The sequence below is a fragment of the Engraulis encrasicolus genome, unplaced genomic scaffold, assembly GCF_034702125.1.
Source record: "Engraulis encrasicolus isolate BLACKSEA-1 unplaced genomic scaffold, IST_EnEncr_1.0 scaffold_551_np1212, whole genome shotgun sequence".
Lineage (NCBI taxonomy): Eukaryota > Metazoa > Chordata > Actinopteri > Clupeiformes > Engraulidae > Engraulis > Engraulis encrasicolus.
The window spans coordinates 1-22675 of record NW_026945864.1 but is presented as its reverse complement, the minus strand read 5'-3'; the positions used below and the strand labels follow the sequence as shown (position 1 = coordinate 22675).

At 41.4% G+C, this 22675-nt stretch overlaps 2 protein-coding genes across 2 annotated transcripts; one reads left to right on the top strand and one right to left on the bottom strand.

Moving 5' to 3' along the window:
* Positions 1 to 11746: 11746 nt before the first annotated feature.
* Positions 11747 to 19554, bottom strand: LOC134444400 (uncharacterized). Its single transcript, XM_063193725.1, has 5 exons — positions 19127 to 19554; positions 18533 to 18591; positions 16631 to 16954; positions 16327 to 16392; positions 11747 to 12783 (listed from the first exon to the last, which is right to left on the bottom strand). Exons 1-5 carry the CDS (start codon positions 19147 to 19149, stop codon positions 12545 to 12547), a joined length of 711 nt encoding a protein of 236 aa, XP_063049795.1. The 5' UTR covers positions 19150 to 19554; the 3' UTR covers positions 11747 to 12544.
* A 276-nt stretch (positions 19555 to 19830) lies between these two features.
* LOC134444401 (116 kDa U5 small nuclear ribonucleoprotein component-like) lies at positions 19831 to 22347 on the top strand (the record flags this gene model as incomplete). The annotated part of the gene is made up of 4 exons (XM_063193726.1): positions 19831 to 19949; positions 20962 to 21065; positions 21675 to 21837; positions 22269 to 22347. Coding segments are annotated over exons 2-4 (344 nt in total), but the record flags the coding sequence as incomplete, so codon positions are not given.
* Positions 22348 to 22675: the final 328 nt, after the last annotated feature.

The window sequence follows — 22675 nt, the reverse complement described above, 5'->3', positions numbered from 1 at the left end:
AATAGCGAGAAGGCTGTAAATAGTGTACCCTCCGAATGCTCCGCTCGCTGGGTGCGTTCTGACAGCTGTCAAACTGAGCTGATAGGGGGGGACTGTGGATTCTACAAGTGCGTGGTCATCTGGATGTACGTATGATTATCCCACTTTTTTGTCATTCCCCTGAATTCAAGAGGCAGGCATGTGAACTTCGAAGGAAGTTTTCCCGGACGATTATTAGTTAAAAACAGCGAGTTTTATCCTTCAATACGCTGGCTCCTCGTTCACTGCCATTCATTTTGAGGCTGCCTGTGACCCTCCGAGTGCTCCGCCTCCCTATTTTGCATGTGAACCGACTGCCTCAATTGGTCAGTGGGAGCGATGGATACCATTTTCGTACTCCCTTGCACATGGTCAGTGGGGGCGACACCATGATGGATAATTTGTGGCCAAGTAACGGCAGCTGTTGGTCACCAGTAATTGCTGGGGGTGATTAAGGACAGCTGACAGACATTCACGCTGTCCTATGACCTGTTCCACAGTGAATAACATTTCCGTACTCCCCTCGCCATCATTTCGTACTACGCTGTTATGACGTGAGTAAGCCCTCTTGTCTCAAGCCTCTTTGGTTGAAAGCGATATTACCAGAGCCATCTAATATCAGAGTTACGCCACTCCCATAGACCTCTATGGACCAATCTTTCCACAGCAATGGCGGCTCTCATGGAGCCTCACGGAGCGTTAACATGGAAATCCCCATTGACTTTAGTTCTATTAGAAGTTACTTAGTTCCAGGAGGTGGCCGTAGAACACAGAAAATGTGGTAAAGGTAATGTAATTTGTTTGTACTTAATCTTTGTTTGGTATGTGATGGTTCTGTGTTAGTTTCCAACGAACAGAAGTTTACTGTTAAGAAACATTTTAATCTACGCGAATCACATCACCAACCGACTTCCTGGTCCCCGGTTTGCGCAACTCTGTTATTAGATGGCTCTGGATATTACTATTAGCTGAGGGGCGCTTTGCCGTGAGGAGCGCTTTCGCCACGCTTTGTTGATTGCGACTTCATAAAAAAAACCTCCATATCGCAAAATTACGCATCGGAGAGCGCCATTTCGGCGCTCCTTCTTCACATTGCGCTCTAGGCGACCGCCTAGCCAGCCTATGCTTATAACCGGCCCTGCACTTCACATTGACAATGTTTTTTCATGGGCACTCATGTACATGTACTAGATCAGCTGTGCTTGACCAGATGTATGATGCCAATGTCAAATTCCACAAAAGGAAGGTGCTCGCCTAGGGCACCAAATTGACTAGAACCGGCCCTGATTACATACCCTGGCAGAATATATGCTTTCCTAGTGATTTCTCATAGAATATGAAGGATAACACAAAACCTTTTTTCAGTCTTCGCTGACTGGCTGAAGACATTAGCAATCCTCAGTGTTTACTCTTTCTGAATCATGATCACAACACAACCTATCCAAATGACCCTGATCAAAAATGTACATAGGCCTACCCTAGTTTCTGATGCTATATACTGCCCCGTTTAACTGCAGTGACCGCTTTAAATCGTTTGTGGTAGTTGTGGATAAGGCTCTTAATTTTCTCGGATGACAAAAGGCACATTCTTCCTGTCAGAATGGTTGTTTCCTATAATATCTTTGGGTGTCTTGCTGGAACCTCACGTTTGAGATTTCCCCTGAGTGGATCAATGATGTTAGGATCAGGAGAGTGAGATGGCCAATCAACAATCTCCATTTTATTGCTAATGACAGGTTGACTTGGCTTTCTGTTTTGGATTATTGTCATGTTGGCATGCCCAAACAATGACCCATGTGCAGCTTCAAGGCTGATGAGTGTCAAGTTTCCTCCAGTATTTTTCATAGGGTAAGGTATTCTTCATTCTATGAGTATGGCCCAAAAGTACAGTGCATTTGTAATTCATATGTCCCCATGACATCAGTGGAACACCACCATGTTTCACAGACGGGATGGTGTAACTTTCACCATGTGGCACATTGACTGTTCTCCAAATGTAGTGTTGATAGTGGCTGAAAAAAGTTCCATATTGATCTCATTTTTCCAAATGACTTTGTCCCAGGCATTTTTGCGCTTGTCACTATGCTATTTGGTGTATCATAAGCCAGTGTTTCCCATACATTGAGGAAACTATGGCGGCCCGCCATAGTTTAAATTTGGCCGCCATAGTTTCCGAAAATGTAAAAATAAAAAAATAAAAATATATAGATATTTTTTACTTTTTTTTTTTTAACGATTTCCGTTTTTGTTAATGAATTACGATTTCCTTCGCATTTTCCTCCTGGAGTAAATACATCCTATAGAGAAAACCACAAGTGCTTGAAAGACAGAGGGATCAAAAGCGTAGTTAAGTTGTTGTAGTTAACTTGGGTTTGGGAGCAATAAAAAAAACCTTCAGAGAAGGGACAGTTGGGATGAGTTTACTAACACTCCCCAGGCTTTGTTTTACAGTTGTAATGAGTTAGATGACAGGCCTTAATTGACACGGCAGAGGAGACATCGGGCTGCATATAGAAATGAATGTGTAATGAATGTGAATATAGACATAGGCTAAATGTGTAATATGTTGTTCAGCCCTTTTAATTTGGAAAAACTGGCCCTGTGACCAGCACCCCTCATGTAGAATGTGTACGCCTATGTGTGTGTGGGGAAAATGCACAGCCTACCCTCTTAGACCCTTTTTGTCTATGCGTGAACAATTTCACAGTACTCTTAAATTCTTATCTCTGCTCCTATTTTGTTTTATTATTTTTTTCATTACATAGACCCCTGCATGAGGGACGAATGAAACTGTGTTGTAAACAGAAATGATTCACTGTACTGCATTTTAAATATATATATATATAAATGACAATGTACTACTAATATTATGGGTAAAATGTTATGTAGCCTAGCCTTATTTCTCAAAATATAAATGACTGAAATGTAGGCCTAGGCCTATAGTGTCTCCATTTGCCAATGTCATACTGTACTCATTGTTTTGCCATTTTGCATTTACACTGCGTGAATACCCCCCCCCCCCAAAAAAAAAAAGGCCCGCATGGAAACAGCCCCCCCCCTGGAAAAAAATCCTGGCTGCCCCCATAGTTTCCAAAATTTCTGTGGGAAACACTGCATAAGCAAAATAACATGTGGCATTTTTGTAGTAATGGCTTTCTCCTGGCAACCCCCAACACCCCACCTTCCCTCAAGTGCTTCTTTGCTGAATACTGTAGCTTGAAACATTTTTTTCATGTTGTCCTATGTTTCACCTGAAGTTATTTTTTTGGTTGTCATATACTCCTGAAAAGATTTTTTTTACTGCTGGTGGCATCTAGTAGTGATAAGGGCTTTATTAGTGGCTCTATTAGTTCAGCAGTTTCAAAGCAAGTTACATGACATTGACAAAAGACACATACAAAAACTCTCATACAATAAAAAAATACATCAAATTCATTCTTTAATTTTGCCATATGTGATTGTCCATATCAACAATTAAAAAAATGAAAACTTGGTCTGTTGGTATTGACAGTATCGAAGGCAGCTTAGGAAGACAGCACCAATATAACAGCTGACATCTTAATAATCTTGGAAGGAACTTCTATCTAATATTTGAACTTGTCAAACAAAGTGCATCAAAAAGCTAGGCATTTGCAGTTGCCCCCGAGTGCCAGAACTCCCGCACCCCTCCAAATATTGGGGGGTTAAAAAGGCACTTCACTTCACTCTACTTCAGCCTTAAGTAAAACTATGCGAGAGTCCTAACAGATAAAATCAACATGCCCTTTCAAAAAAATAAAAAATAAATCCTTCATTCGTTTATTTTAAATAAAAAAGTGCAAGTATACCAGGACAGGGGTGATATGTTCTCTCTTTCTGGTCTTTGAGAGTATTCTTACAACAGTGTTTTAAATGAGTTGAGCTAGCTTATCAATTAACGTTTTTAGGAGACCAGTTAAGAGAGCATTACAGTAGGAGTTGATGTGTGTAATGAGCAATGATGTTGTCAGCCTTTTCAGCAATCCTCTCCCTGTAAATACTCTCCATGCTTGGTAGGGTGATACCAAGTAGTTTCCTAGCCGTGGAAACTGTCTTCCTGACCACCTTTTTGTGCCTCAGTGGTATTGCCAAACCAACAAATAATACAAAAGGTTAAAACACTTCAAATAAAAGCAGTATAAAACATATGGAGCATCCATTTGTCACCATTAAAAGCAAGCATTTTCTTTAAAAAAGTACATTCTCTGCTGTGTCTTAGTATGTAGTACGTCCTTCCAAGAGTCCCACTTCAGCTTACTGTCAAACACAGATATTATTTTGTGTTTTTGTGTTTAAAATTTTTGTTTGACCCCTTGCACCAATCTAAAAAGAAATCTAAAATTGGGCCATGGTCACTTTCTCCATCCTCTAAGAGGCTCACGAGAAAAATACGTCTTAAATACGTCTGCGTATTTAATAAAATGCTGTTACAAACGTAACATAGAAGGGACTCGACAATGGAAAAACGGTACGCCACTTATCAGCAATGGGACTCTGTTGAGGACAATCAGCACTGTTGGGAAAGTTACTCAAAAACTGTAATGCACTACTTATTACATGTTACTGTCATTTAAAAGTAATGCCTTACATTACAACATTACTTTTTTTCAAAAGTAAGGCATTACACTACTTTTGCATTACTTTTAGTTACTTTAGCCAAAATGACTGGATATAAAGATTTGGCAATCTACAGAGCAAATAATAATAATAAGCATTAATGAGCCAAGAGGCCTATAATATTTTATTTCAAATTGATTTATTTCAATTTTAGTGATGTTTAGTTGAGCAAAAGTGAGGGGGGTGCAATATACTCATCCCCCCCGTCGGATAGCCTACCCTGCCGTGTCCCTGTCTCGTGCGAATGGGATGCATCCCCTCCTTTCCTGACTAATTTGGTGGTGCTATGGCACCTCTTCAAATCGTCAAATTGTTTGTAGGCTACTGTTTTTCGACGTGGAAAGCGGTTTGGGTTTCAAGTACAGTGTGCATTTAACTGAAATGTTCTTGCCGTCCTTATTTTCAATGGAGTCAAAGTAGTGGGCATATACCCATCTTGAAAACGAGCAAGCTGGATCTTCTGGATCGGTCATCCTTTGTCAGCCTGCCATTTCGAGAGACGAAGCGTGAAAGAGGAAGCAATGTTCTGCGTGAAACTTTAAAATCTCTGCGCGGACGTAGGCTATCGTAGGCAATAGCTGATCTCGCAGTGATCTGCGAACATTGTATAAAGAAAACAAAATACCCACACAAAATTTAGGTGAAAAAAATGTGTTGTAATGTGCAAGTTACTTGCATTGTAACGAAGACATATTACCGATTTTTTACCCTGTAATCAGTTACATTACTGCGTTACTCAAAAAGGTAATGCATTACAGTAATTAGTTACTTTTGTAACGAGTTACTCCCAACACTGACAATCAGTAAGTTAAAGGTCCCCAACAAGACAGTAATTGATAGGGGGAAAAAAAAAAAAAAACTAAACCTGGCGGTAACACCCCCACCGCAAAATGGTGACTATAGTCTCCAAAAAACAAAAGATGGGACAGAAAAGAAATGGGGGGTGCATAATAGTATGCAAGGAATGCATAAAATTATGCACCAACAGGCAACATTTTTACACTAATAGGACGGACTTCGGACTGAGCAAGTCGGTGAGAGGTGAATCGATAGCGGCGAAGCTATTGCAGAAATAGCGGTAGTAACCCGCTAATCCCAAGAATCTGTGCAAGGCACGCCTGTCACAGGGTACAGGGTAACCTTGAACAGCTTCAACTTTGGCCGTCACAGGGCGAACCATGCCACCACCCACTAAACGACCCAAATAGGTAACGGTTGCTTTTCCGAAGTCACATTTGGCTAGGTTGACTGTGAGAGACGTTGCGGAGAGCCGTCTGAAAACCTCATGCAACCAAGCCAAATGTTCAGACCATGTATGGTCATGCAAACAACGTCGTCTAGGTAGGCATCGCAGTTAAGACACGTCGGACAAAACCAGATTCACGAGACATTGGAACGTTGTACCGGCATTACGCATGCCAAATGCCATGACATTGTACTGCAAAAATGCATCAGGGGTCACAAAAGCAGAAATTAGTCTTGCCCTGGTGGTGAAGCCCACTTGCCAATAACCCTTCAGCAAGTCTAATTTGGAGACAAACGTGGCGGATCCGATTCTGTCAACGCATTCATCTACCCGAGGCATTGGATAGCTGTCGGGAACGGTGACTGAGTTCACTCGGCGGTAGTCGGTACAGAAGCGATATGAAGAGTCGCTCTTCAAGACTAAAATGCAAGGCGAACTCCACGGACTGACACTCGGCTCGGTCAGCTTGTTGGACAGGAGATAGTCAGTTTCCTGGCGTAAAATGGCACGCTTTGTCGGACTGACCCTATATGGATGCTGTTTAATTGGGAGACTACTCCCTACATCGATGTCATGCTGTAGTACATTTGTCCTGGATGGGACATTGCGGAATATCTCCGGATACTCATTGACTAATGACACGATGTCACGTTGTTGTTGCGCAGTTAAATGTGACAAATTGGTTGGCAGCGTTGCCAACATCTCTGAATTCTTTAGTCGGCCCTGGACAATGCAGCGTAAGGGGGCCGTGTCAACATCCTCACTCTCAGCTACTGTGGAGAGTAGGACAACAGGTGAATCACGCGGCGCACGAGTATGATAAGGCTTCAGCATGTTTATGTGGCAAACGCGAGAGCTGAAGCGCTTACCAGTGGTAGCAATCACATAATCCACTTCAGACAGTTTCTTTTCGACACTGTAAGGACCAAGGTATCTGGCCTGGAATACAGAACCCGGAATAGGCATTAACGCCAGAACCAGAACCACCAAAACCAGAACAACAAAACAGGTTACGAGACTATCATCAGCTTTCTGCTGCTTAATCAGCTCGGATGGGGACATAGGTAAGTCAGGGCCGTCGTGCAGTAATTTCGGAATTGCCGAATCTAACACAATTTTGCTTTTAGGACTTTTTTCCTTGAGCCTAAGGCCGGCCATCAATTATAGCGGTACGTTATCGCAGCTCGACATTGGATACCCCAGTGTCGACGCACTTCTAATACAGCTCGCGTGGCCCGGGAGTTATATACAGGAAGTATATCGATCTACATTTCTAGCCGTTTTTATCGATGTAGCAAACCAACTGCCCCTATATTACAGTTCAATATACTCTTACCAACCTCGGCACATGTGTTTTTTTCACACACAGCTTGACCTCGTGTTGTTATGCTTATGGTCGAAATCGAACATAATCATTTGAACCCAGGCATCATAAGCACGTGCAACATAAATGCTTGTAGTCTATATTTTGTACTGCGGCCAATGTCGTTACCCAGCAATAGTGTGACACCTGGAACGGACAGAGAGGTATGGACAGCAACAGTCACTTCGCCACTAACAAGGTCAGACCGCAATAAAATACGGTGGAGGGGCATCTTGGATACCCCCTTTCCAATGCCACGAACCAGCACGCTACTGCCTGTGGCAGTGCGCGCTGACAATGGCAGGACCCCCTGTAGAAGGATAGTTTGATTCGCACTGGTGTCGCGTAACATGCGTACTGGCACTGGAGAGGCACCGGACACAGACACGGTTCCTTCTAACAGGAATGGTTCATACAACGATTCGTCTACGGTTGTGACCTTATCGGAACAACGCTGTAGGGGCGGAAGTGAGCGCACCAAACCAGCACTCTTAGTGGTAGAATCTCTCGCACGTTTGCGCTTCAAGTTAGGGCAGTCAGCTATGACATGGTCAGGTTTACTGCAGTAGAAACAGCCTGGCTTATCGGACGGTACAGACGCCGACGTTGTGCCATTGCAATTACTAGACACAGGAGACGATGGACGATAGTTGGCATAGGCACGGTCCTGATGGATGAGAGTGTACTCATCCGCCAGGACACATGCACTGGACAGAGTTTTGGGTTTCTGCTCGCTGACATGTGTTGCAACAGAAGGCGGCAAACAGTTGATAAATTCCTCGAGTAGAATTAACTCGCGTAGTTTTGCTCGGTCATCTGCTTTGACTAGAGCACAACAACGGTCAAACGAAGTTTCCTTCTTCCGGCCAAACTCGACATATGTCTGATCCAATTTTTTTCGGAGCTTACGGAATGTCTGGCGATACGCCTCGGGAGTTAACTGGTAACCGCGCAGAATGGCATCCCTTACATCGGCGTAGATGACACTATTCGCATCTGGGAGAGACGAGTAGATTTCCTGGGCTTTCCCAGTCAAAACACACTGGAGGAGAGAGGCCCACTGATCTTTTGGCCATGCAAAGTTAGTTGCAACCCTCTCAAAGTGCGGAAAATACCGCTCAACGTCGGTCTCAGAGAAGGGGGGCACCAATTTGATATTCTTCGCCACGTCAAAGACAGTTTTGTTTTTACACTTTTCCGCTTCTATTTTTAGGCGGTCACGCTCCAACTCTAGTCGCTGTTTTGCAAGATCTGTTTCTAACTCTAAACGTCGCTGCTCGAGATCTAACTCTCGCAGACGGATAGTTTCAGAGGGACTATGCGGAGTGGATGGAGAAGTCGGCGATGTGTTTTTGACTGGCGTACGAGGTGGCAATACCGCAGTTTCGGTGAGGACGTCAAAGAGTTTCCTTTTAATACTATCTTTGGTCTTCTGCTCCTCAGTGTCTAACGCGATGTTGTACTGTTTGGCCAATTCCAACAATTCGGGTTTGCTAAATCGATGCAGTTTAGTGCGTGACGGGGATTCAACAAAACCTTTGATGGCGGCCATGATTACTAATGATAACGCACAGCTGATCAATCACGGATAGTCGTAACAATTCGAGTGTGCATAACAAACCGGCAAATAACAGGCACACAGATAAACAAAAATGCTCCTCACCAAGTAGCAACGAGTCAAGGCCAAATAGGCGTTGAAATGGAGCTACAAACAAGCTACAATTAAGGAGCGACAGGTGGTCAATTAAGACAGGCACGGTTGCGCAGACAGGACCACAAAAACAGTCTTCCCAAAAACAGGCAGTTTGGCACATGCGTTGGGGGCACAAGTGGCGAGTGAAAAAACCCTGGGCAAGGGTGGGTCCTACTCTACTCCTACTCTGTAAAAGAGAGAAAACAAGAGCCTATCTGACTGCGTTTCTTCTGTAGCATACCCAGCTCGAGGCTTCAGGGAGCCCCCTCCTGGGATAGCCACAAAAACGACTGAGAAAAGAAAAACCCACACCCAAGCCCAAAAGCGATAGCCTACTCACCACGGGGAAAAACTGGGGAAAAAGCAGCACGGCCAAAACGCGACAAAACCCTTACAACTAGACTACAAAAATTGCATGGAGATACGAGGCCCGGACGAGCCCCCAATATGTTACAAACGTAACATAGAAGGGACTCGACAATGGAAAAACGGTATCAAAAAAGAGGATATTTATTAAACAAAGTCTAGGGGGTGAACAAAACGAGGAGCCGAGCTCCTAAATATAAACAAAAAAAGCTTTTCAAAACAGCAATGACGTCAAAAATGCAAGGATTCAAAAACAGCAAAAGTGCACGGTAGTCAGGGCATCAACTGGGGAAGTGACAAGCCGGATGCCGGAGAACTGTCGTCCACCCTCAAATTAAATACCCAGCGCTCCGCCCCAATCCACAGGTGTCGCCACTGATCAGCAATGGGAATCTGTTGAGGACAATCAGTAAGTTAAAGGTCCCCAACAAGACAGTAATTGATAGGGGGGGGGCAAACTAAACCTGGTGGTAACAAATGCCTATTGGGGAAAGTGCTGGAGCATGAATTTGTGTACAAAATAAAAAGAAGGGGAGATAAAACACAACCTTGTGGGGAGCCCATGGATGTGGTCAACGTGTCAGAGAGAAGAGGCCCAAGTCTGACTCGCTGAGCTCTACCTGTTAAAAAGTCCTTGATCCAGTGAATAAGACCACTGTTCAGATTAAAATTGTCAAGTATGTCTAAAAGAGTCTTTGGTAGCATGGTTTTAAAAGCAGAGGAAAAGTCCACAAATAAAATCTTAACATGTGCCTTGGGTTTTTCTAGGTGCATGTGCAAAAGGTGAAAAAGTGGATCGCACTCGGGTTCTTCTTTTCTTCTTTTTTTATTATTTTTTATTTACATAGCAGCAGAAGTGTAGACAAACTTTTTCACCTTCCAAGTTATTCAACTGGAGACGCACTACACGGAAGAGCGCGGTGTATCTGAACTACTGCATGTGCAAAAGGTGTTAAAATTGCATTATCCACCCCCCTACAGGCTTGATATGCAAATTGCAGAGGATCCATGCGACTGTGTGTTTTAAAAATAATGTGCCGCTTCACCAGGCGCTCCAGGCATTTCATAACTAGTGGGGTCAGTGCTATTGGACGAAAGTCATTGGGTTCTGAGGGTCTCTGAGTTTTTGGAATAGGCACAATTGTTGATGTTTTCCACAGGGTAGGGACTTTACAAAGATTAAGAGAAGAGTTAAAAATGTCAGTAAAAACGGGGGCTAGTTGTTCTGCAGTGCTTTGAGACACTGCCGCAGATATTGTCTGGACCAGGGCTTTTCCGAGGGTTGCACCGCCTAAAACTCTGAAGGACATCGGATTGTCTTATATTCCACACAAGTGCAGGAGGGGAAGGGGGCAGTGATGGGTTGTCGACGGTGTCATTTCTGTCACTTTCAAAGCGGCAGAAAAAGTTGTTCAGTTGATTGACACCGTCTATGCCCTCACCTCCAAGCATATCCAAACAGTTTGGAGGGTTTCCCCCTGCTCTTGTGAGGGATATCAGTCATTGTCTTAATTCCCTGCCATGCTTCCCTGGAGTTGCCTGACACCTTGGTAGCTTCAATCTTTTGCCTGTAGCTGTACTTATCCATCTGTAAATTTTGTCTTTTGATTTCTCTTTGTATATCCCTCCGGCCTATGTCATCGTGAGTCCAGTATGCTCCTTTCTTTTCCATTATTAGATGCTTTAGTTTGTTGGATACCCACGGTTTGTCATTTGGAAACACCTTCCTGATTTTTGTGGGTATAATAGAGTCAGTGCAAAAATGAATGTATTCCGATATGGCTTCTACCTGCTCATTTATATGATCAGAATTAAAAACCTCCCAGTTTGTACACAGTCTTGCAGGGCCATTATACCGTCATTGTCCCATGTATTCACTACTTTTGTCTGAGGCTCTCTCTCAAATACCCTCGGTTCCATGAAACCCTCTATACAGGGCGAAGGTAAACCACTTTATGGTCAGATGCCCCTAGTGGTGGGAGCAGGGACGAACGGTAGGCATTTTTGACAGTTCCATAGCACAAGTCTAGAAATGCGTTTTTTCTAGTGGGACAGTCCACGTACTGATAGTATGTCTGTAAGCACTTTTTCAGTGGGCAGTTAAAATCTCCATGTATAAACTACGGGGTGTCAGGGGAAATAGGTGGAATTAGGTGGATTTAATACTTTTGTTTATATGGGGACAGAAGATCAGGTTGGGGTCAAAATTACGCCAAGGCTGGTTAAAGGGTCTTTAACGTGCTTATTTAAAGGAAAAGACCACCCTTTTTTGATTTTCACATATTTGAGGTATTTCCCAGCATTATTCATGAATGTGCTTTAACGTGCTTATTTAAAAGGAACAGACCACCCTTTTTTCATTTTCACATATTTGAGGTATTTCCCAGCATTATTCATGAATGTGCATATCATTTTCTTCAGTATTTTCAGTAGCCTCGCGACGCCATCCTATGTGCTCCACCCAAAGATTTTGGCTCTGCACATCGTCTGGCAAAAGCCTCGAGCTCGGTTCTCTCAGTGTTTAGCCAATCAGCAAACAGTTGAGAGTTGTGACGCAGAACTCACCCGCGAGCTCCGTTACTGATTGGTTAAGGTAACTATATTCACACTTTTGTTTTGTTATTTGTATGCTTTTTGCAACGCTATATCGTAAGAGGCATGCTAATAAAGCACAATATGGGTTTTAATTTGAGTTTGGAACTCCAATTAATGTAAATGATAGAGTAAGATCAGACCAGACCATCTACCACCCTCCGGAGACGGATTCCTCATGGCTTTTGCCAGACTGATTGACTGAGTCAACAGTCGGCTTTTCGCCCAGGCTATATTTTCAGTACTTAGATTTATTGGGTCAGAAATATTAGCATAGCTTAGCATAAACACTGGAACACAAGTCACAAGTCACAAGTGATCCCTGGAGGAAATGAAATTGCCGTTACACACTCTGGTGAATTTCATATTCATTTTTAAAGTGGTTTATAAGTACTTTTGATGATGTTTTATTTTGTACGATAGACTTGCATTGCTATGCTTAATTTGGCTATACTGTAAAACAAGGCAATGCAAACACATAGGCGAAAATAATTCGTACATTCATGAATAATGCTTGGAAATACTGCAAATATGTGAAAATCAAAAAAGGGTGTTCTGTTCCTCTAAATCACCTAGGCTGGGGTAAAGGTCTTGGCGTTTGTCAGGGGGGCGTTTGTCAGGGGGACTCCAGTTATTCTGATTCTGCATGTGCTCTACCATTAAGGCTGTTCAGGGGCACTTCTTGGGGGTTCGTTCCAGCTGTGCCGTTAGTTGTGGCTGCCCCCTTCTGGGCACAGCACGGCAAAGTCAGTTTTCCCAGGCTGTGCAGTAGACCCACAACAAGCACACCCACAATAAGCCCACCTACAAAAAGGCCAACCACAATCCAAGCAATTGTAGAGAGCTGGACACCAGATGAATCTCCTGAACCTGGAGAAGACAAAAAAAAATGTATCTTTCAAAACCAAATAGATGCACAGTCTTATTAGTCTAGTCAACAGATCATGCGCACCCCCGGCAATTGTTGTTGAAACCTATTTGTCAGCATCTTCCATATGTCTAGTTTACAACAAGAGATGTTAGCATTGCTGCAAATTGTCCCATGGGTGTTTTTCAGAAGTCATCTAGGTCCTAGGAAACTGTGCAATTCTGACATTTGCTTATTGACATAACTTTTGAACCAGACATGGTATAAAGACAAATGAGACCTCTTTTCCATATAGTTCCAACATGGGGAATTGATTGGAAGGGTCAATACGTTCATGGAAACATGTTTAGACTACTTTTTAGGACAAAAATGACTAAAATGTATCAAATATTCTACAAATTCAGAGAGGAGCCAAAGTGTGTAGGGGGGCACATGCAGCCCACCAGGCGGTTTAATACAGCCCAGACTTGAAAAAAATGCTGAATGACCAAAAAAGAAGTAAATAACTAGCCCAGGACCTGAGACGTCAGGTTTTCAGTACTTGAGAGTGAATATGTGTTTATTTTTGCCAGCCATTTACAGTCAATGCTCCTAATATACAGTTAAAGACAATATTAATAGCCTCCCTCCTGAAATTAGACATCTCTATTGATTTTTCAGTGAGAATGACCATAATTTGCAACTTTCTGTTATTCTGGAGACAAATTCACTATGGAGCTAATGTCCAATAGGCTTTTTAGTGTAACTAGGTTGGCACACCTCCTCCTAGGGATTTTTTGCTCATTTTTCCAAATTGTTCTGGTCCACATTTCATGGATCCTGAGCATGGACATTTTCACTTTAAGAACTTCTGAACTAATTTGGATGGTTTTGGCCTATTATGATGGAAGAATGAAGAACCAAGCACATGCTCCCTGTGTCTGAGACACAGCCGAACAACTTGATGTTCCCACCACCATAACTGTGGAAGCTGGACACTTATTAGACCAAAAAGGCCCTGGACACCTGTGATTGCAGTTAACCTGGCCTCATCTGGAGTTTTCTTTTCAAGAAAGACACTGTGGGGGCTTGTCATCACATTGGGATTTGGGGCCATCATCACAATAGAACCCATTTACTAAAGGTACTGCATATCAGAATTTGATTGATTTAATTGGACCTGTTTGGAAGCATGAATGCTGCTTCTGTTAGGTGTAGAAAGGGTAATATTTCTTTTACTGTTAAACATGGTGGCGGTAGCATCATTCTGAGGCAGCCTCAGGCACAGAAAGCCTTGCTTGGTTCTACGTCACCATGAAAAAATAAAGACTATATTGGCATATCAAAGGAGACCATGCTGAAATATGCTCATAGATTAAACGAAGATCCTCACTGGGTAACATAATAACCCCAAACATACAGTACAGGCCAAAAGTATGGACTCATCTTCTCATCTTTAAAAAGCCTCAAAAATAAGGAGAATTAATTAGAACATAATACATATTTAGAGGGCATTATTTCTGTGCATGAACATATGTATAATTTTTTGCATAACAAAAAAATTAAAATATATATAAATATATAAATAAAAACAATTATTTAAAAAATGTCAAAAAATGCCAAACAGTGACGTCAACACAGCAAAACTGAGGGCCCCACATGTTTCAACAAGCTTATTTTTCTGTCTATTTTCAAGTTAAAATACCCAGTCATTCGAGTCCATTTTAATTTATACAAGCCATACAAGACAGATTTTCTTGATCTGATAATTATTATTAGGTCACTTGGTCAGCATAGCTGGTGGTTATCTAGGTGAAACAGTGATACAAACAGTAAAAGTAAAAGTGAAAAACCCTGCCACAGATTCTCTCCAACACAGTTTTGATCTCTCCAAGTAACTGGCTGTGACTCAATATCATATCAAGAAAATGTCTGTAAAATGCTTGTATTGGCAAGTGTTTAAAACTAGGTTTTAGGTCTCAAAATTCCAGTTCTACAATTCTAGTGAGTTATTGGAGGACTTTGATGTTCAATTAGGATTGACATGACTGTCTGGGCATTTTTATTTGAAAATAGACAAAAATAAGCTTATTGAAATGTGTGGGGCCATCAGTTGTGCCGTGTCGACGTCAGATGGATAGACAGCTGTCATTGCTGCAGCTAGAATGATCTTTTTTGGTAAGTACGTAATTCTCCATGTGTTCATGCACAGACTTGATGCCCTGCATGAAAATACACAATGAAAATCCACGAAAATAAAGAGAATGCATAAATGAGAAGGTGAGTCCATACTTTTGGCCTGTACTGTACATCCGAATTAGTCCAATGTTCTTCAAGGATATTAAAATCATGATCCTAGAGTGGTTCAAACCTCAATTCTTTAGATCAGGGGTATTCAATTAAATTTGAACGAGGGCCAGTTTTTCAAATTCCTCCCAGTAAAGGGGCCGATCTATACGTATGTATTATGGTTGCCGACTGTCAATGAAAAAAAAAAAAGGGAGACAAAAAATTAAAAGTTTTGCAGTTCTTAGATGTAATTTCCTGCATTTTAACGTCCCGTGTCCCGTTTCAGCACGATAACGGAACCCATACTTTTATCTCTAAATTCCAAAAAACAATTCTGTCTTTCAAGGGGCTTGTGGGGGGCCAGAACCTTGCTGTCCAAGGGCAGCATCTGGCCCCAGGGCCGCCATTTGAATAGCCCTGCTTTAGATAATCTTTGATGGGTGCTGGAAATGAATGTACATTCCCAACAACATCCATGCAGTTTGGAACGGCAAAACAATTTGCAATGGAGAAATGCCCCAAAATTCCTAAGAGGACATGTGCCAACATAGTTAAAAACATATAAAAGAGCCTGTTGTCAGTTTTGGTTCAGAAAGGGTACTGTATTGACTATTAATGATAATTAGGCTAATAACAAAACAATTGTTTTAAAAAAAAAATCCAAATTCAACTTATTGCACATTATTTCCATAGTGTATTTGCTTCCAGAATAACAGAAACTTGTTAATATCATTCTAGCTGATAAATCAGCAGAGATGTCTAAATTCAGGAGGGGGGCTAATAATATTGTCCACAACTGTGCCCGCTGACATCCACCTTGACATGATTGATAAACAATGCGATTTCGATATGAAGCAAAAATATTGCGGCATTTTGCAATTATGTTAGTGGTTCGGAAGGCCCACTTGTGATCATTGACTGTATGTGGCCCCTGAGCCGAAATGAGTTTGACACCCCTGCCATAGAAGTTTGGAATGTGGCCGCAGACTCCCTCGTCCCTCCCCGTTCCTCAATCAGCCGGTTGTCTGCTAACAAGCCCAAAACCCTCCCATAGCACCTGGCCTAGACACCACGTCGAGGGATTTTTTTTTTTTTTTTAATGGAGCGGCAAGGCCAGGCTATGATAGGAGGTAAAAATGATTATCAACATGAGAATTGCATTTTACTTGCTACTGATATTAATTATAGCAGCATATTGTCTTTCGACCACATTCGTACCTCCAAGATAAAGTGATGAACTAGGTAATGCTTAGAGACATCATTGTGTAACTGATTACCTTTATTTGGGCCGATTGTTGTTGTTGGATGCACGGTAGTGGTAGGGGTTGGTGGTGTTGATGGCTCTATAAAAAAGAAAGGAAAAAAGTATCACAGAATAAGCTCAAAAACGCACATATTGGATTCAAATCACTCCAACTGAGAAGTTGCAGCCTACTCTATTCAAGCAGTTGTGTAATTGGAACACCAAGTCAGAAATTATTTAAAACATAAAGAAAAAAGAGAAGATGCACTCAAAAACTACACACATTTAATTCAAATTACTCAACATATTCATCACAAGTCCTTCTTTTGATAGGTTACCTTTGGTTGAGTCAAGTTTGGTGGCACCACGTATCAGGTTTGGTGGCATTGTTGTAGGCAGGGGCTTCTTTAAGCGTATATCTACGCAAATGTTATGATCATGGAGGTCTTCACAAATTATCTGTTTATAAAAATCGTCAGTGATGTTTAAGAATTGAATCTGGTCACAGCTCCCCCTGATGTGGTCCGTCCACCGATCTTCACCAAAAAAAATGCGATTTTCACACTGCATCACTCTGGCACCATTTGCTTTGCACTGACTAAATGTAGATCCTGGAAGGTTAATGGTGATGTTTTCTCCCAGCCGGATATTATCCGTTTTTACTGTAGAGAAAAAATATAATAATTCAAAACACATTTGAACTGCTGATTGGTTGTCAGCAACAAGCTTGTGTAAAATGTTTTAAAAAATAAATCACTCTATAGGTTCCATGGCCCCATGGGATAGGTGGACAATTATTTTGGTCCATGAGTCACAATTGGATTTCCAATGTTGGCGGAAGGGCCATATGTCACACTTGTGTCAATAATAACAAATAACTTTCTGACTTTCATTCCTGCATATTGTAATGACATGTACATAGTTGTATAAATAGGAGTACTCTGACAGATGTAATTACAACACTAGCAGTAGATATTACAAAGTTGAAACCGTGTAATATCATACCACTAGTGTTGTAATTACATCTGTAAGAGTAGGCTACTTCTACTTCTACTTTGTAAAATTCTGGGCATACATTAGATGAATAGAGTAGCATAGTTAATCTCAAGTCAGCAAAGAATCTAAATGTTGTCAATTTGGGTGTGTTGAATTCAAATATGCCATATGCCGACTCCCCATCTGGCCGCTGTTGACCTCTGACCCTGAAAGTGTACCAACTGAACCCATTAACAGGTTTTCAAGCAATTCATTAATTTTAAGCAAATGATTATTTAAATTGACAAATGGATTTGTTAGGTTGTTGGAAATCTAAACTCATGTTTACTTTGCAAAACAGGTTGTTATTATTAGTTAGTGGTTAATAGTTAGAGATTATTATGACTTAATTATTACTTCAAGGTCATTAAACATGACAGTTTTAGTTCATAAATGGCGCCATATTGACTATTAATGATAAATGAGCTAATAATTTGTCCTCACCATTTTCCCCTTTTTTGTTTAAACTCATAGTAACAATAGAAAAATCCAAATTCAACATATTGGGCATTATCTCCATCAGTGTATTTGTTTCCAGAATAACAGAATCAGTTAATAATGGTCATTCTTACTGAGAAATCAAGAGAAATGTCTAATTTCAGGAGGGGGTCTAACAATATCGTCCTCAACTACACATGTTGTGCATGAAAGGCTTGAAGGGACACTGTGAGGGATTTTTTTGTTGTTTATTTCCAGAATCCATGCGACCCATTCACTAATATTACCTTTTTCATGAATATTTACGAGCACCATCAAATTCAAAGTGTTCATTACTGAAAAAATTGCACTTTTCATAAATGAAAAGGGAGACCTTCTCCATGGTCCGCCATTTTGAATTTCCAGAAATAGACATTTTTAGCTGTAAAACTGACTGTACTTGGGCCATACTCGAAAATATTAGTTTATTACTTAGTTATAACTTTCATGAAAAGATCAAATTTTGCAATAGGCAACCCAGTTTCAATGAGCAGCATGGTTGCAGTACCTTTTTTGGCCATTTCCTGCACAGTGTTATTACATCTTCATTCTCCAATGAGCCAAGGCGGGGGGGTAATTTGGATGGGTAATTTCCTTTTGGATGAGTGAATCACTATATGAACACTAGGGCCTAAAACTACAGTAGAGCACAGTATTTGAAGAACTATAATCTATTCTAAATTCAATGCATGATGATGTTTTTTATCCGTAGGCCTACAGTAGCTTACCGGTGCATTTGGGAATTCCAGCTGTGTTAGAAAGGATGACCAAGGACCACACCACCAATCTATGAAGTAGACATTAATGACAAATTAATTTGGATGAGCAAACAATGCTGTCATCTGTTGTCCACTTTACGTTTTGGCCAGTCAAACATTAGACCACTTATTCATCATGTCGAGTCTGATTTAGTTTTGTTTGTTACATGGCATTTGTTTACATAGTGTTGATCAACTTGTAACTTGTAGTGAGCTAAGCTACAGTAACTCTACAACAAATTTAGCTTCAATTAAACTACACAAAAGCTACCATCAATGGAAATGTAGTAGGTCGAAGGCGAGCTAGGATTAAGCTACATGTAGCAACCTAAATTAAAAAACAAAACAAAACTGACAGCATTTTAGTTTGAGGGCTGCCAAGCTGACATCTGAATACATCTGTTGATTCCGCAAATGTCATATTTTGCATGAATATCGCTTGGCTTGCATTGTTCTGCAATTTTCACAATCACACGCATAGCCTATTGAGGCAGAGTGGGAGAATACTCACGCATAAAAGTGAAAATGGACGCTTGGTTAAAAAATAGCAACAACATACACTACCTTAATATTCTTGAAAACTTCATTGCTCCCTTTCTTCAGCTTCGCGTAAAGGAGGATTCTGTTAACATCGCCTATCCACAACCTCACCCATCGCTGGAGCTGTGCAAACCAGAGCCATGATTCATGCCATATCAGGTCTTATCCTTGTCAAACTGGATTCACTTCTTTGATCTTGTCATAGTCGTACAGACAACCTTCCTATCAAAATCTCTGGTACAGAGCAGGGGATTCCCCAATCCTTCAACGCGTGCTTCCAAGGTTTTTTTTTGTTTTTTTTTTAGTGGAAACCGCAGCGCATGCCTATTACTCTTGACAAGAAAGCTGGTCTGATAAGCACCAAACCATCTTTGACCAAAGTGAACTATCTGTGTGTCCTGCTTCCAACCTTTCAATCGTGCATTTTAAAATACCGCTTCACAAAAGAACCTGGAACAACAAGTGAGTGGAACTTCCGGTTTTCACACTGACGAAAACACTGGGGTATCAAAGTGCAGAAAACATTATATGCATTCATTTCACAATGTAAAGCCAACCTTTCTCAATTCTCAATTTATTTAAACAATTTTATAGCGTCAATTTCCTGTTCTCCTAATAAGAAATCTGTGAAGATGTATACTCTCTTTGTGCTGTACAACTCATTCCTGTTTTGGGAGGCTTTTATTTTGATCGCAACGTGAAAGGTCTCCGCTTGCTTGCGTTGGAGATGCGTTTTTCGGCTCTTACCCTCTGTTACTTGTGTGGTGGGATGCAATAGTTAGCAAGTGTTGATTAGTCACTCAAATTGTAGATTTTTAACGGATTATAAGATCCTCCACATACGCAGGTGAGTGTTGCATTCCTGATTGAATGGACAGTTCCATATGCAAATCGTACGTTATTGAAAAGGGTTGTTGCACGCGTACATGCTAGTCCTATGCTAGCTAACACGTTCTCCTTTACAGTGCAGGCTAATCTGTGGGCTAATATATTTTAGCAATAGTTATGATGGAGCCATTGGAAAAAATTGCACCACTAATTTTGTCACACAGTCTGATATCTGATAGTGTATTCTAGGACTGCGTTCCTCTGGACAACATCATTTGACTGAATTTAGTTCTGCCATTTCACCTCGGTCCCTTTTGCCTAGGCTCTTGTGTTTACTCGTGAATGAAGTAGCCTACTGTAGTGGTGGAGCGTGGAGGAGCTAGTCCGTTCAAAACCTTCAACATGCGACAGACATCTAGACACAATTGGTAGCTACCAAAGTCCAGTATTTGGTGTTTCTTGACAGCGTGTACTGTAGTGGTGACATATGGGCTTTGTTATTATTCAGAACCGTGTTCTCCTGAAGATAGTCTTGATTGGTTTTAGAATGTTCTCTGATGTATGTGACAATGTTGTGTAGTAAATAATATGAGTAAATATCTTTACATGATGCATTGCATTAGGCTACATGATATATTACATAAAGCTAGTTTGTCTAACTTCAGTCAGACCTTTCCTAACCATGGATGCTGCAAAGATCAAGCACATGCATAGATCTTTGCAGCCTCCATGGGTAGGGAAGGTCTGACTGAAATTAGACAAACTAAACTAGCTATAACATTGTGTGTGAGTTACTTTTTTAACATGTTGCTTAAATTAAGAGAAGAGTCATTGTTTTTTATATGTTTTTTTTTTTTAATTGGTGTGGCTGGGTTGTATGGGTCCGGTTGGTCATCTCAGGCCTACCCGGCGATGTCTTACAGAAAACGTGATGACGTCTCACTCAAATTGGTTAATAAGCTCATTCGGTTAACAAGTTAGGCTAAGATTGCAAAACTCAAGTGACATGAATACGTTTTTATTTCATTTAGACATGGAGACGGATCTCTATGATGAGTTTGGAAATTATATCGGCCCAGAGCTGGACTCTGATGAGGACGATGAGCTTGATGCCGAAGACAGAGATGTGGATGAGGTAAGCACCCTGGCATCTCTGGGCTTACAGATGGACTGTGGAGCAGACGATGCTCACTGTGTGCTTCGTTTTTTACACACTGATACGCTTATATCAACTGTATTTTGTTTGCCTACTGTGTGAGAGGTGTTATTTGGATGTCCACAGTAAAGAAGAAGGATCACTGCACACTGGTGGACTTAATTTTGCTGCTTTTTAGGTGAACGTGTTTCGCCTTGCGCTTCGTCAGGTTCACTTCAATTATTGTGTTATTTGGATGTGTTCTATTTTTTATTTTTTTTTAAGAAGGGATGCAGTACGGGGTAGAGTGTTTGTGGGACTTATAGGTGCTGTGATAAGTAAGCTTAAATGCTGTATATGAAACATAGGCAAGTTGGTGAAAGTTTGTCAGGCATGGCGTAATGGTTAGAGAGTTGGTCCTTGGATCATCAAAGGGATGCAAGTTTGAAATCCACCCTGACCAGTCAGATGAAAGTGTATCCATAGTCCTATGTTTTCTTCCATGGCTGAAGTGCCCATGAGCAAGCTACCTAAGCCCACATTGCTCCTGGGATTTGGATTTTTTTTTTAATCAACTTGATGTAATGTAAACTAAATGTGTATATGCAGGCAGATGAGGATGAGGACGATGAGCAGGGTGAAGGGGATGACGACGTCCCCGGTATGGAGGTTGTCCTGCACGAGGACAAGAAGTATTACCCCACAGCAGAGGAGGTCTACGGACCTGAAGTGGAGACCATCGTTCAAGAGGAGGACACGCAACCTTTAACAGGTCAGACCTGTAACAATTAACTTTTGCACTTACAGCACACTACACCCAGATTACAATACAGAACATATTTAAATCTTAACAGGTTAGACTAACATTGCACACTTAGTAGCTGAGTGTACACCCAAATTGCAATAAAATACCCATATTCAAACCTTAACATGTTAGACCTTAAAAGGGAATACTTACAGGGGTTGGCTACTTGTCATAATCACTTGTCTACTCGGTCTTCATAATGTCATTGTTATAACGTGTGTATTAGGCCGTTATTTTTCTATAAACGCACATCTATTGCAATATAGCTGAAAAAAGGATCCAAGGCCGCTATTAACAAACCCACATTAATACACATATATTGTTTGCACATCCTGTGCACATGTGACTAAATAAGCAAGGGTAATGATCCTCTGTATCTCTCTCTCTCCCCTTCTCAGAGCCCATCATAAAGCCGGTGAGAACCAAACAGTTTACACTGATGGAGCAGGAGCTGCCGGCAACTGTATACGACATGGAGTGAGTCATGTTATTGTGTGTGTGTGTGTGTGTGTGTGTGTGTGTGTGTGTGTGTGTGTGTGTGTGTGTGTGTGTGTGTGTGTGCGCGTGTGTGTGCGTGTGTGTGTGTGCGTGTGCGTGTGTGTGTGTGTGTGTGTGTGTTTGCGTGTGTTTGCGTGTGTTTGTGTGTGTGTGTGTGTGTGTGTGTGTGTGTTTGCGTGTGTGTGTGTGTGTGTGTGTGTGTGTGTTTGCGTGTCACTAAACTTGTATGTGTTTGAGAGGTCTCAAGATCACTAACTGCATGTACTCTGTCTGTCTCTCTCTCTTTCTCTCTCTCCTCTCTCCTCCT